The sequence below is a fragment of the Melitaea cinxia genome, chromosome 20 (assembly GCF_905220565.1).
Source record: "Melitaea cinxia chromosome 20, ilMelCinx1.1, whole genome shotgun sequence".
NCBI classification, from domain to species: Eukaryota; Metazoa; Arthropoda; class Insecta; order Lepidoptera; family Nymphalidae; genus Melitaea; species Melitaea cinxia.
This window is the reverse complement of record NC_059413.1, coordinates 5,589,801-5,606,626: the sequence shown is the minus strand read 5'-3', so window position 1 is coordinate 5,606,626 and position 16,826 is coordinate 5,589,801. Positions and strand designations below refer to the sequence as shown.

Below are 16,826 nucleotides of genomic sequence, written 5' to 3'. Positions count from 1 at the left end.
AGCTAGCTGAAAAAAGGGGCTGTTGACTTATAAATAAGTAATAAAATTATTTAATCGTTATACCTCCTTGCTTATGTGTTGATGGAAAAGTACTCGACAGATGTAAGGTTCATTCGCTTGTTACGTATAAAACATGAGGAATTGACTGAACGCATTAATCAATACATATAATAAAAATCTAACGGATCGCTGTCTGTACATGTAAGATATATGAGACAAAATATTATTTTGACCTTTATCATCGCAAATAAAACTCAAAACAGTGATTGTTAGAAATTTTTCTGTTTGTCTGTGCGTTTGTGCACGCTAATCTCAGAAACGGCTTTAAAGAATCACGTTGAACATATAAATACCCAAAACACGAACGAATTTGCAGACACAGCTAGTCTAATCATATAACCAGTCATGATTATCTTGTGGGTTATGTAATATATTTATTAGGGATGTGCCGATTATGACTTTGGCCAAGTAGCCGACTAGCAGATTAGTCGGTTGTAAAAAGGCCATACCTATCAAGGTTTCAGGAAGTGTGGTTTGTTAACTAAGATACTAATTTTGTTTAGTTTAATGTGTCATAGATAGGTCAAAGTGTATTTTAATTTCAGCAAGTAATTTTAGAAATTAAGTTCTAAAAGAAAGGCTGCTTTGCTTTACATTTGTAATTATAAAATTAATTACTTACATTGCTCACATTATTAATTATGAAATTAATTACATTACCTACGTAATTATGAAGTAAAAATATTAATTAACAATGAAAAGCAGTATATATACAAAGTAAAAAGCGAGATAATCGGCGCTCTTTAGGGAAAAGTCGTCGACTATGATAGTGGCCGGATAGTTGGCTTTACCGACATTCATAGAGAAAAAGAGGTGTTAATGAGACTATGATGCTTATTGAACGAAGCTGTAATCAATCATACTTATAATCACATTCAAAACTATACAATATAAAGGACATCTAGCTTGTTAGTACCTACCAATGACTACCCACGACTTTAACAGTACAAAATTTCGAAAAATCGCGGTTTCTTAAACAAGTAAATATACTTAACGAGTAACTTATCTTAGAGAAAGTCTTAAATTTTTATACATGTAAACATTTATGGAATTGAAAAAGTTAGATGATTTTAGAGAAGTCATTCGGTTAAAATTTTATCTTAATATATATAAATCTCGTGTCACAATGTTTGTCCTCAATGGACTCCTAAACTACTTAACCGATTTTAGTCAAATTTGCACACCGTGTGCAGTTTGATCCGACTTAAAAGATAGGCTATATTTTATTTTGATACATTATGTTATTATTATATTTCAGAAAAAAATAAGGTGATACGAAGTTCGCCAGGTCAGCTAGTATATTATATTCCTTCCGTATTACTTGGAATATAATGAATATTGATTAACGTAGCCTACCTCACCTTGTAAAAAAAGTTGAAATTATATAATCTACTGGCTACTCGTCCTTACTTCCTATTTAATTTAAATAAATTACACTTCGAAGTATATATTTTAATATCCTTAATTATTTTATATAGTAATCTATGAAAATTTTATATTTTACTATACTCCAGTCTAGTATATTATATTAGTAACTAGTAAATACTAATATATAATAAAAATAGTACCCAATTATTTTAATTTTATTACATTATTAATATACAAGTGACCTCTGTTCGTCCATATTTTTTACACAATAAGTAAATCACCAACATATCATGTACTAAACATTCTCCGAAACACGCTTTATCTTATGGTATAAGTAATTATTCCGGTCGGTACAGTAGTATTCGCAGTATAACCACAGACGGCCGCGGCATCAATTCCACTCGTACTTATCTATATATTTGTATTTGTGTAAATAACTATTTTTAACCGACTTCTCCCAAAAAGGAAGAGGTTTTTAATTCGATTGTATTTTTTTATGTTACCTCAGAGCTTTTGACTGGGTGGACCGATTTCGATGATTTTTATTTTAATCTATAGGTGGTGCCTGTTACGTAGTCCCATTTAAATTTAATTAATATCTGACAACTAACTACTTTTAAATTATCGCTAATAATGCGTTTTCGTTTTTACTTGATTACTTTTTCGTCGACCTACATTGTATTATAACGCATAACTTTTCACTTAGTATACTGATTTTAATGATTCTTGTTTTATTTGAAAGTCGATACTTGTCTTGTATTCAAATTTAAATTTTATTATGATCTTATCACTACATTTTGAGTAATCTTTGATAATACGTATTTACTTGACCTTTTTTTCGGCTACTTACGTTGTATTACTTGTCGATGTAATCAAAGTCGGCTTTTTTTTCGTTTGCGAGAAAACACAATTATATAGTTACCAAGCATGAAATCGAAGAGTTTGTTAATTAGTTTGAGTGCACTAACTTCGGCATCTTACCGTCTCATTTAGGTTTTATTGAGGAATATATTGTAGACTATAAAATACATACCTTACTGACAATGATATGGTAGAGCTTTTGAAGTAGGTCAAAAAACTAAACGAAAGTGAAACCGTTTACCTATTCTAAAATTAAACGCGGGTGAAATCACGCGAGTCCGGAAGTATCTTTTTAATAGTTCAACTTTATTTATTCATAATTAATAGTTAGCTGTTTATGGTTGTGTATACAATTTCGGCACATATCTTATTATGACACAAATAATTGGTAGACTATTCATACAGTAAATCTCGAAATCTTAGTATCACTATCACTCAACATAAGGAATTTTCGTAAATAAACGTATTTACCATTGCTAGGAAAATTTCCTATTTTGTCCAGAATAAAGATCATTTCTAGCTTGATAGTCACGTTACTCTGAAATCGATTAATTGGAGAACATTTATTCAATGAGTTGAATAATTCTTATGTTTTTTGTATTTTTTATTTTCAGGACATAGTTTCCATAAAAGAAAAGAAAACACGTGTCGGTACGAAATTGGTTGTTTCCGCTAGTAAATATATAACTATTAAAAATAAAGTGAAGATCAAATAACGCATTTGCAATTCAATAAAATTATAAAAGATCCTAATCAAACAGACTCATTAATATTGACAATTTCCGCTTTCTATTTCGTTTTATGTATGACGTTGGTTTTCTCCTTGAACTTACCGGACTATCGTAAAGTGAAAGTAACATCACATTGCAAACGTTTTTCATTCAAATTTAACACTTATTGTAAGGATATAAAATTCAATTTAATACGGTATGGATTAACGTTGATACAGACACGTTACTTATCAAGTGACACAAAATTAAAATAAATAAAACGAGAGAATGAATGTGTGTTTACATTAGGAAATTTCTATATTTTTATTTACGGAAACGTCGGGTAATGAGAGACATCGAGTAATGGGAGCGATAGTGATGTCACTAAATTAATAGTGTTTGTTATTCTAGATTTGATCAGACCTGACAATGGCAATAAATATTTTAAAAAAAGTATACAAATGTTGCTTTCATGGTATAATAACTCCACTTCTAGATGGTGTGATCATGACGAAAACTACTTCAAATTGTAAGTAGACTTCAAAAGAGAAAGTGATATCTAACTGAGTACGCTAACGCTTCACGAGCATATTTAAAAATTAATTTCTCAATATTATTTGTACTAGGCTTAAGATTGTTAATCAGATTAATTTTTCTAAAACGTAGTTAAACTTATGTAGCTGATGGTAATTTACAAAGTTAAATACTCTTAATAAGTCATGATAAAAATGTATTTTCTGACAACGACATAAAATAAAGTCATTGTAAAAAAATTAGCCCTCATTAAAAAAATATAATTATGAGTAATACCATTAAACTGAAATTAAAGTTTCGTTAATGAAATTCCTAAAATAATTTCGTCGTCTTGTAACATCCACTAAGTAATTTAGGGGAATTTTAATGAGTCACCATAAGCACGTAAATCTTCCAGAGATAAAGTGTTTTCTTCTCTATTAAAAACGCCTCGTCTCAAGCACGTATATTCTTACACTGTAGGTATTACCTACTTAAGCTACGATACCGTAAAATTAAGACAACATTACTCTGTAAAAAAAAAATGTCAAACTACTCTTATGGGGAGGCCTTCGTCCAGTAGCGGACTGCAACAGGCTGACTAACTGACTGACTAACTGAATACTCTGTAATTTCTTTCTTCAATTCTTAAACTTATTAGCTTATCAAATTATGTTACTGAAACTTGTGTTTCTACTGATTCAAAACATCACATTAATAAAAAATAAAAAATAAAAAACTAACAAACAAATATTACCATTACGGTTTTTGTGTTTGTAAATAATAGCGATTAACGTATTTAAGAAAATAGACAGTTAAATTTCACATGCATTTTTAAAACAATTAAAAAAAATATGTATTTATTTCTATAATCTTTGTTATAACTCCGTCTTAACCCCGACATCTCTTAGATTGCACAATTCGTTAATATATATTAAAGAGATACTCAGGTTTAGAATAAACCTGAAACCACATTGTTAGCTAAATAATGTTTTAAATTTAAGTAATTGATCAATCTGTTATTAAGCAGTTTTTCAATGATTTTAGAGATTTAAGTAAAAATAGAAATTTGTCGATAATTACTTACACCGATAAGACAAGAGAGTAACAATAGATCTTTTAAGAGCGCTTGGGAAAAGACCAGTATTAAAACAAAGGTTTGCAAAATAACATATGCAGTGCACAACAAAATTTCTAGCATGTTTCAGAAAAGCAGTGCCAATCCCATCCCAACCCGTTGTACTTTACGAATAAAGATTCATCAAGACACTATCCACTTCCTCAACATCAGTGTAGCAATGCGATAGATGATGAATGAGTATAATAAGAAGATGGAACAACAGAGCTATGACAACTTAATCCAGACTGTTTGATAATAACGTCAGCTAGATTTGCTCCAATTATTAACATAGTTAATAGAAGTTGGCTATTTGTTGCGATTTAGAATTTATAAAGGTTACGTTATTCATCTTGGGTGATTTAGGTATATTGAACAATGTCGTTTACCGTGGTCCACAATTTCGTGGTTTTTGCCACCAGCAGTTAAGTATGTTTTTGAGTTTATATAAATGTTAAATATCTAATTGTTAAAATTTATTCCTAACAATCATCAAATTTACATAAAATTAATAATTAACATCATAATGAACCGTTTATTACTTCTATTAATGTAGATATCTATATATAAATACGTAAAGCGAACTTTATTTAAAAAGGTTCTTTATTTTCATTATATTTTGGGTTTTTTTAATTAAAATTTTTAATTATGGTCGAATCTCAACCTCTGCGCGACCACTAGTTAAAATAAAACTTTCCAGTTTCTTTTCATACAAAAATTGTCTTGAAGGTAACTACAACTAAAACTGATATCAAAATTGATCCAAATCTTCTTAATCATCATGCAAATCATTTTTGTTATGTAACATTTTATAGAGACCCAAAGGAATGATTCCATCGAATTAATTAAAAAGACTATCACGATTTTTTATAATTATTACTATTATACTAGGAAACTTTAAAAACTGGAGTTTTTCTTTCTGAAATACCCAGAAGAGCAATTTTCCGACTATAAAGGAGTGAAAAACGTTTCAAACTAAACTTTAAAAAGTCTCCGAGCAAATATACATATCTTTTGAAAATATAAATAAAATTAAGCTTTATAAACATTAAAGAAAGTTTCACAACAGGGAGTTGTATTGAATTTAATTACTATATATTTAATAAGGTATAAGGTAAGGTGTAGCGTTTATTAATCGCATAATGATTAGACGATTCTCACAAAAACAATATTACGTCATTATATAAAAAAACATGAAAAATATAAACTCAAGGCTATTAAAGCAACCTAAACCAAAAAACAACATCTTTAACAACGACCGAAATAATATGAAATATAATTAACAAAACTTATCTAATTAAATATACGGTTTACCAACTTCATCACACATATTTTATGAAAAAAATTGCCTCGGTGTTGTGAAAACATTTCACTCAAAAATCTAATGTTTAGATTAAAAACTATAAATATAATTGCAGTTGATTTTGAGGGAAAATTGGTTATTTCGCCGCCCACAAGGTATATATAATGTATGTTTTTTTTTTTTTGATAATGCACATAACAGAGGCTAGCGAGCACTTCCTGGGACGCGAACCTGCGATCAAAATAATATCACAACTACAACATGACTTGCTGTACCTAACGTTGTCTTACAGCCAACCATCATCATCATTGGCCTTAGTCCGTCTATTGCAGACGATTTAGAGAGTGTCAGACAGACACTGTGTTGCCTAGGACACTCTTCAGGAAAACGCAGAGTTGCCTAAGCTCTGCGCACCCCCTCGACCTCACTGGCGAGGCCCACAGGAACGACGAGTCTACACCTGTGGAGCCAGTTCGGCTGCAGGAGTCTTTCGCATTTTAGAGCTATGCCACGAATGCTTGACGGAGACCCCATTCCGGGTTTCAAATGAAGTTTTCTAGGGTTGTATGTATTTTTCAATACCAACCATAATAAAATAAATATAAAAAAAAATTGCCTAAAAAATAAAAAATATATATTTAAGGTTGGGTTACCCTTATCATTTAGGAGTATAAAAAATAAGTGTTGGTCGATTCTCAGATCTACCCAACATAGACACAAAATTACATAAAAATCGGTCCAGCCGTTTCGGAGGAGTATGGTAACTAACATTGTGACACGAGAATTATTACCGCGACCTTAATGCATATTAACTAAAATAAACAGGCTTGCACAGATTTATGCAGTCGTTTTTTAAACCAGGAGTAGTCGCGGAACTACCTTAACCTTACGATCGATTATGAGGTCGTCTACGCGCTTGCCATGCTCTTGATGTTCCAGGCGTCTAGAGGCTACGGTAACCGCTCATCATCAGGCAGAGCATTGAATTGTTTTCTTACCAAATAGTATAAAAAATATAAAATAAAATAAAATAAATTCTAGAGTAACGAAATATCTTAACGTAGGTATTTGATTTTTTTTGTAAAGTAATTTATATTAATACATTATAGTATAGATTTTATTATATGTAGTATACGAATGACATTATCGCATGTAATATTATACTTTATCAAGTAGCTGCTCCAAGCTTAGTGTCAACGTGACCTTTCACCAAAATCAGGGTCGTTTCTGATATATCGTATTTATTACAGGGAGCTCTCGAGCTATCTTACAAGCAAAATTCTTGTTAAATATGATTAAAAAAACAACAAAGATCTACTCAAATTTTATTCATATACAGGACATTTTTTACATGGTTTTTAGTAGTAAAATACTATACTAACAATATTATTTAGATTTCAAAGGTTTTTTTTTTTTGTTAATTATATTAATGTATTTAACAAATTTTGAAACGTGGTTAACTATGTCCATGCGTATTACTTCTATAGATTTTATTTTTTACAGACCTAACTTATATCTTTAAATATAATTAAAGCAAGATTCATTACAATTTTTTTTACAAAATGTACAAAACATAAAATACATATATAAAAATTAAATTAGAGTTATTTATAACTTTATTTTCATGAAATTGAGTAATTTTCTTGTTATTAGTAACATTTGCTTTCAAATTATTTATCTCACGAAATGGCCGCCATATGAGGAAGGGTTTTATCACTTAGTCTGCAGGACCGTAGGTTTTATAAAAATGTTTTGAATTCGAACAATTGATGACTTCCCTAGTCGTTACCTTTACACTGGAGCCGTAAAAGGATATCTGGTATGTGGCCTTACCTTGCTAGTATAAAAAAATGTTGTTTTGATTTAATATTCTAGCTTCAATTAATCTAACTACTAGTAATCTATATGTGTAGACCTTAGTCACTATTACATTTACATTTTATATTACAATACTTTAATACTGCGCAAAATAGAATTTTGTATAAATCTTGAACCATAATAAAAATTAAATTATTATTTAGATTTAGAATATGAGAAAGAGAATTTTTATTGCGATTTCCGCGAAAATGTCTATTTTTAAACTCTGAACTTACTTGAAAATATCTTTCTTTGCATTGTAATAAATTTAATCTTTACGCTTCAGCCTATAATATCCCACTATTGGGCATAGGCCTCTTTCCCCATGTAGGAGAAGGATCAGAGCTTAATCCACCACGCTGCTCCAATGCGGGTTGGTTGATATATTCCCCACTATGAGTAACGATCGCTATCAGGTATACATGATAACAATCGGGACCGACGGCTTAACGTGCTCAACGAGGCACGGTGGAGAGACCCACAAGGACTGCACAAACACCCAGACTAAGACAAACACCTGTATGGCCAATACAAATGTTTGTAATGTGCGGGGATCGAACCCGCAACCGCCAGCGCAACCGGCACACTCCATGGCTGTGACAGTTGCGCCAACGCGGCGTCACAATTTAATTTTATCATTATATAATTTTTAAATAGCTAGCTATATCTCCGATTTCCGTCACGAATACACATTTTGACTTTCATTCCCTCTCCAAGGAGAATCGTAATGAATTTCGGAATGAAAACTGTGCCAGTAAAGCCAGTAATCCTAGCTTGCAGTATGGACTCAAATCATGTTAAGTTTCATTTACTACCTACAGCTTCATAGCGATGCAAAACCAATATACAGGCAGATAAACAAAAAATATTAAAACACAGCTTAGGCTTCAGCGTCGATTTCAGAATTAAACTCAAAAAACTATTTTAAAATATCTTGTAGCGCACAGAAGTGGAAACGTTACAATTAAATTGAAAGACTATTGTTTGTTAAATATCTAATTTGAACATATACAGAAATATTAAGAAAGAAAAACCTGACTGCTCCTTTTCTCCTAAAATGTATACTTTTTTTTTAAATTAATTTATCAAATAAACAATAATGTAACTTATTTATTATTTATAAATAGCATTGAAAAATCACGGAGGTTTATGACAATATTATTTAGTAACCAATGAGTCAATAAATATAAAATAATCACACATTTACCCACCCTCCTATTAGAAGCAAGCTGGGACTAAAACTCAAACAAAAAGATGCACACAATCAAATATATCAAGTCACAATAGTATCAAGAAAGTGATTTTTAAGGTTACTTTTTAAATTAATTGGTGTAATACTTTCAAGTAATTTAGACGGTAGATAATTTATTAATCTAGGCACTAAATAAGCTGTAGTTCGCTCGCATTGTATATTATTATCTATATTATTATTTATATTATATCATTGTATATAACGCAGATAAAACCGTAAATCACGGCTATTATCGATCATTATACACCAGCTGAAGCTATTTTATTTATACTCGCATATTATTATATTTTCCAATATTCAGTGTTCGACTCTGAACTGCGTTCCTTCAATGGGAGGTTCTATCGGTATTAAGTTCCACGTAAAAACTTTTTTTAACCCTTTTTAAAATTTTATTTTGCCTCAAATATACGAGCTACTCTGGCATACTACTCATACACATGGCTACACATGGCTACTCTGGCAGGGTATTTTTGCATAACTGTCCAATGCTATTTTTTTTTTGCATTAAAAACGTCGATTAAGTGAAATATTAATACTTAACTGCCAGTTACGACTAAAAAACCGCATATGGAAATTACCAATTTTCGATCATGCTGATACTTGCTTTCTCGACCTTAAGAGAGGAGGAGCAATTAAATAAACTTGAGCGTCTTTACTGTCCTTGCTGTATAGTTTAATCCTTATGTTCTTAGTGAGACATAAAATCGAAAATAAATAAATATATATATATATATATATATATATATATATATATATAAATATTTTATTTAATTTATTTTATTTATTTTCAGTGGAAACAAACAGTATATAATATTTTTTACAAATTAGCACATATTTGGAAAATCATCACCAGAACAGTTTCCAACGACTAATAACACATAACAAGTACAAGGCGTAGGTAGATGCGCCTCAAAATCTATAGTAAAAATATAGTATGTTTATTATTATATATTATCTATATGTACTTTAATGCGATACATTCTAATCTGCACACGAATTATTTGTTCACTTTCTAACTGCAGTTTCTGTTTCGTATCCTATACCCAAACGTTGTCTGGAAGAGATCGCTCTTTCAGCGATAAGACCGCCTTTGTAATCTTTCTTATTTTTCTTTATTATTTTTATATGTGTTATAAAGAGTATTGGTATTATTATTATATAAACTAATTCTTTTTCTCGTAGAATATTTTTCATTGTTTTTATAGCCGAGCATACGATCTCACAAAAAGTATCATATGGAACGAGTCTATGCAAGTTGGTCGTTTATTTAAACAGTCAAATATAATAATTGTGTTTACTGGCAAACGAAAAAAAAAACGACTTCAATTACATCGACAAGTAATACAACGTAGGTAAACGAAAAAATAGTCAAGCAAATACGCATTATCAAAGATTACTCCAAAAGTTGTAATCAGATCTCGAAGAAATTTAAATGTGACCACATGATAAACATCGGCTTTTGATTAAATCAAAAATCATCAAAATCGGTACACCCAGTAAAAAAATATGCGGATTTTCGAGGATTTCCCTTATAACTTTTCTCTGGGATCCCATCATCGGTTTCCTTATCATGGTACTACACTTATGATATATCACCTTTCCAACAAAAAAAGAATTACCAAAATCGGTTCATAAATGACGAAGTTATCCCCGAACATAGATAAATATATATATATATATATATATATATATATATATATATATATATATATATATATATATATATATATATATATATACGGTCGAATTGAGTAACCCTGTTTATTGTTTTTTAAGGTCATATACCTTTATTTTCTAATGAAAAACCATATAGCCATTCTCATAACAACATTTAAATGACATAGTCATAGTCCAGTTTATAGGTGCAAAGACCTGGTAAATGATTTTGCGAATCATAACCAACGCGCCAATATAAAATAAATTCGTAGTAAACTACGTCATTTTTTGTGATGTATTTTTTAAGTCGCTGTTTAAAAAAAATACAGTCGAATTGAGAACCTCCTCCTTTTTTGGAAATCGGTTAAAAACAGCGATCGAGTCTGCGACCTTTACATAATCTGTCAAGCTATTGAATAGCTGTGCTCCTTCGAATGTTTATTTTATTTTATTTTAGAGAGAGTTATTGCTCTTTTCCCATAATTAGTTATAGTTTTAGGTTAGACTAACTTATTGTGTCGTGGGAGTGAGTACTTTGGCATTTCGTGGAGTCTAATAAATTTAATTTGAATGTAAATTTTTGAAGTAAAACTTCTTTACGCGCGCTTGACTTATTTTTTATTTATTTATTTATTTATTCTTAATGTACACCGAAATACAGACACATATAAAGAAAGATACAATACAAGATGTACAAAGGCGATCTTATCGCTAAATAGCGATTTTTTTCCAGATAACCTTTAGGTACTGGACACGATACAGTAGCAGCGGTTAGAAGTGTGCACAAATTAAGGAGGAAAAATCAATAATAAATAGATAAAAACTACGATATGATAGACTTACATAATTATTAAAGAAAAAAAATATATAAATAAGTAAATATTTTTGTATATAATATACATATACAGACACATATACATACATATATACACACACATAAATATATACATATATGTACACATAAAGTAAAGTACAAACTAAGACTTAGACTTATTAAAAAGACTTAGAGAATGAGTCGGTGGATGCGTGACGAGAGCGTTACGAAATGTGTGATCGGACGAAGTGAACGGAAGTTAAGAGGAAGATTTAAGTTAGTGAAGATAGAAAGATTGAAAGTTACGTTTCGTAAGTTTTACTTCAGTCGTGTCTATAAAGCACACTTGTTTTTTTTTCTTCTTCAGTTGGGGTCTTATAAATCCAGATAATCGTGTTAAAATAATTTAACTGGCAGATATTCATCATTTATGTTTCCTTATACGTAGATTATGTCAGTGCTTGTCATAAAATCTTAGTTGAAGAGAAACTTTACGATTTTATTCTGAAGTATTTGCAATTCTTGAAGTCCAGTTTTGGATGCACTTCCCTATCATGAATACAATACTAGACGTAAAATTTACTTGTATTTACTGGGTTGTCTGGAAGTAATGGCTAATTAGCCATAAGTCCGCCCATTAGCCATTAAGTCCATTGTACTTCAGTCTGTAACCATATTTATGCTTTGTTCGTAATTTTTTGTGGTGTACAATAATGTATAAAATAAAAAATAATATTTAGTACGCATATCTTACTTTTTGTTATCATTTTTTTAGGCGGTTTTAGTTTTTGTGAACCAGTTTCAATTTTGTTTTTAACAATCCAGTTTTATTTTAATGTGATGTTTTATGATATAAGATGCTTACCACAAATCTTAACAAACTTACATTAGACAATTGACACAAAAAAGGATCAATAGATCTTATGATCTGTGTCGTGGAATAGTTAGAGATCAGTGAAAACTAAACAAAAACAATTTGTAATTTTTTACAACTGCTAACGATAAGTACAAAACTCGAAACGGTTGTATCAATTCTCTCCATGTTTTTTTTTTTGTGTGAACAAAAAATTGAAAAATTCCAAGAAATTGTCTTGTATCGTAGTATTAAATCAATTATTTAGTTCTTTGCTGAAACCGAACAGTCGGTGTTTTAGGCGACCACATTATTAGGTAACCAACGTTTACATTTTTTAATTTAATACTAGTATTATTATCTATATATAGGTACCTATATAAAAATTTCGTGTCACGATTTATGTTCCAGATAAACTCCGACACTATAGAACCAATTTTTATCAAATTTTGTAAGCATCTGTAATTTGGTACAACTTGGAACATAGGGTAGTTTTTATCTCAATTGGACCCGATAGGTGGCGCTGCTATCAGTATCTAAGCAATCAAAATTGGTAACTGTTTTCCAGGCAGAACAACGTCTGCCGGGTTCGCTAGTAATACTATAAAATGTTACAAACTATATCACAATTACTGACTAACTTAATTAAGTCTAGGTATTTGTGTGCAAAAAGTTCCCATGCAAACTGAATCGATCGATCGATCGGCATATATTTATATGTATAGCAATAATTAGGTCATACACAAGTCTTAGACATCAGTCTATGCTATCTAAATCATGTAAAGGAAAGTTCCCCATCGTCCCCGTCTTTTCGCGATAAACTCAAAAACGACTTAAATAGTACGATTATATAAAAAAAAAAATCAACATTAATTACAAATTTTATTAAGTAAGATTTATAGGCAATAAAAAATCACGATGTAGCTGAATGATCACCAATTAAAAACATAGTTAAGGAATAAAATTTATATAAACACGTTACATGTTATAAGGTTAAAATATACCTACACTGGCAAATGTAGGTAGAACTCTTATCAAAACAAACTTAACCAATTAAGCAATAATTGTCACAGATATTATGAGTCAATGGATGAACAGCACATAATTATGACAAAACTATTTAGCTTGTACCACACGATTCTCCCGGTTATACTTGTTTTATTTAGAGTTAAATTTCACATTTTTTTTTTTAAATATTGTACTAATATAATCAGTCCAGGAGCTTACAAGCACGGATAGATGGATTGTAGTGACACTCGGCACATATATTCCTATATCATCACATCTAGAATAAAATATAGGCTATATTTTATCCTGACACCCTTGGGATAGGAAATTAGGCGGGTGTAACCGCGAGGCACATCTTGTAATTCATAATATTGTGACGACTATGTTACTGCGCTCTGAACACACATTATAAATGATATTATATTTAAAAAAAGAAATCGTTCAAAAGTAAGTCATACTATTTTTAATAAGAAATATGATGATAAGTCGACATCTTGACATTGGGTAAAAAATATTTTGTTACGTACAAACATACAGGTCTAGATAACGAAAGCGTGCTAATAATATATATGTCATAGATTAGGTTATCTGGATTAGATATATAAAAAAAATATTTCTATTTTATACCTAGTAAGTATTCATAGTGTTTTTTCTCGCCAATGAAAAAAAACAACGTCTTCAATTACATCGACCCCAATAAAATTTCAATTGGAATACAAGACAAGTACCTATCAGCTTTCGAATAAAACAAGAATCATTAAAATCAGTATATTCAGTTAAAAGTTGTGCGGTATAATACAATGTAGGTAGAAGAAAAAATCATCAAGTAAATAGACATTATCAGAGATAACTTAAATATTACTCGTCATATCTCAATCAAAATTGAATGGAACCATGTGACAAGCACAAGCTTTCGATTAAAAAATCATCAAAATCGGCGCACCCAGTAAAAATACAATCGAATTGATAATCGTCTCAATTTTGAAATCAGTTATAAATAATTCGCATTTAATAATAATATTAAATGATTGATTAATATTATTGTACTATGTATTGATATTATATATATTACTGATCATAGGCCACAGCCATGGATTGTACCTGTTGCGCTGGCGGTTGCGGGTTCGATCCACGCACATGACAAACATTTGTATTGGCCATACAGGTGTTTGCCGTGGTCTGGGTGTTTGTGCAGTCCTTGTGGGTCTCCCCACCGTGCCTCGGAGAGCATGTTAAACCGTCGGTCTCGGTTGTTATCATGTACACCTGATAGCGATCGTTACTCATAGTAGTAATATATCCACCAACACGCATTGGAGCAGCGTGGTGGATTAAGCTCTGATCCTTCTCCTACATGGGGAAAGAGGCCTATGCCCAGTAGTGGAATATTACAGGCTGAAGCGTATATTATTGATTGACATATAGTTATTACACTTAACAACGGTATTTAGATACTTACTAGTAGACTTGTAAATTTAATGTTTATTTTAGTTCATTACGATAAGAATAATTAAAATAATGATGAAATAACTTAATTGGGTTCACATAAATTATTTTAATTAAAATCAGATCGACAACTATTAATTTATAACATTAAAATATTTGTACGAGTGCTAATATCACTGTTTTCAAGTTATCAGAAGTGAATCACAGATCAGATTTCAGTAACATTATTGTATAGATTAGTAAAATACTCACAAGCCCACTTTCCTTGTGATTTGAAATCCACTTTATTGACTGCCGGTCCAACAACGTAAGTATAAAATATATTAAACACAATTTTCGTGATTAGCAATAGTATCGCTACGATAAAAATTATTGCGATCTGCTCTAAAAAAGTATATTGAGCCATTCTTACTGACAGTTTAATCCAAAACTTTAAAAACGTTTTAAAAGATAGGTTATGCTTAGAGTGAACACGAGCAACCATCGAATACAATTCACGCATGCGTACTGACATCGAAAGAAAGTGAGTTTGCGCATCGAGCGAAGTAGCGAACCGAACACGTACGATAAGAACGGAATGCTTCCCGTTTCGAAAGAGATACAAATATAAATAATAGCCCTATCTCTTTCAACCTCGTACAGTACAGCTAATTTTGATACGTCATAAGTCCGAAGTCAACGTAAGTATTTATAATACAGTCAATTTGTACTCTAAAGGGCCGCTGGTGGGAAAGTTTTGGGGTAGTTTTGATTTATTTCATTCTACATGTATTTTGGGGTGCTGAATTTGAATCTGAGGCTTACGGATAAAAATTTGTGACGCAATATTGATGTTTTTTTTTTCTTTTTTTTTCAGTCTCAAATGCGAGTTGAAAATTGGCAATTTTCAACGGTCTCTTCAAAACCCACATTTTACACTCCAAAACTTTATTTTTTATTACAATGTTTTTTGATAGATTTTTCCTAGTTTATTTCACAAATAACTAAACAGTAAAAAAGGATCGGAATTATTAAAATTCAGTATCAAAAAAGGTAGGGCTCTAACAAAATAAAATTTAAAATATCGTTACTTATGGTCATGTATTAATATTATTATAAATTATAATATGCAATAATTGTATTTGCTCACAATCGAAAAAAACCGACTTCAGTTAAATGTGACCTGACATGATAAATATCAGCTTTCGATTAAATTCAAAATCATCAAAATCGGTACATCTATAGCCTGTTTTTTTTCGCTACGGACTAAATTGACATAAGCTGTGTTGCTAGTTTTTTGTGAATCATTAATAGTGATATGCCACCACCGGAACTTTACGTAATTTACAATTTAGTATCGTTTTTCAGCAATAATTACAAAAATGTGTCTTAAAAACTTTAGAATGTGGCGACAACCGTAATGTACCTATAGGCATACCTATATATGTACCTGTATGGCTAATGTATAGATATGATAAATGAAACAGTTATTTTTTAAGTATTTATTAAGCTTAGTAATCACATGCAAATTAAGGCTATCTCTTAGATTAAGAACTATCGAATTATGGGGTTTTGGGGAATGGAGGGTGGAGGGTGGATGGGGAGCTATACTAGGAAACATTGCCATCGTTCGGAAACCAATGGTTATGAAGATCTATCTATCTCAGTCTATGTTGTCTATACGGCTGTTTCAATAGTCAATCTATCTCTGGTTTTGCCTCTTAGCGATAGATTTTTGACGCAATTTCTATGGAGCTCACGTCAAAATTATATCTCTTGTAAGCAAATTCAGAGATAGATAGAATATTGAAAGTGATCGTATGTCGTTTATGTCAGTTCGTATCGTTTATTGATCTTGAGATCGAGATCAGTTTTACGTACTCCTGTTCGAAAATAACATGTGAAATGTGAAATAAACGTGTGAGAGCTGCGGAATTTTTCTTCTAATCTCAAAACTTTAACCATGGATATCTCTATAATATCTGCATAACCATGGAGTTCCGAAGAGTGGCAGTGGTAGCGGAGGTAC

The 16,826-nt window shown here is 30.8% G+C and overlaps 1 protein-coding gene across 1 annotated transcript in view; it reads right to left on the bottom strand.

The window, feature by feature from the left end:
- LOC123663421 (very-long-chain 3-oxoacyl-CoA reductase) overlaps nt 1-15,336 on the bottom strand; it is a 38,242-nt gene extending 22,906 nt beyond the window's left edge. The window contains exon 1 of the mRNA XM_045598105.1: nt 15,071-15,336. Within this exon, the coding sequence (XP_045454061.1) occupies nt 15,071-15,332 (262 nt within the window). The 5' untranslated portion in view covers nt 15,333-15,336. The remainder of the gene's footprint in view (nt 1-15,070) is intronic.
- Nucleotides 15,337-16,826: the final 1,490 nt, after the last annotated feature.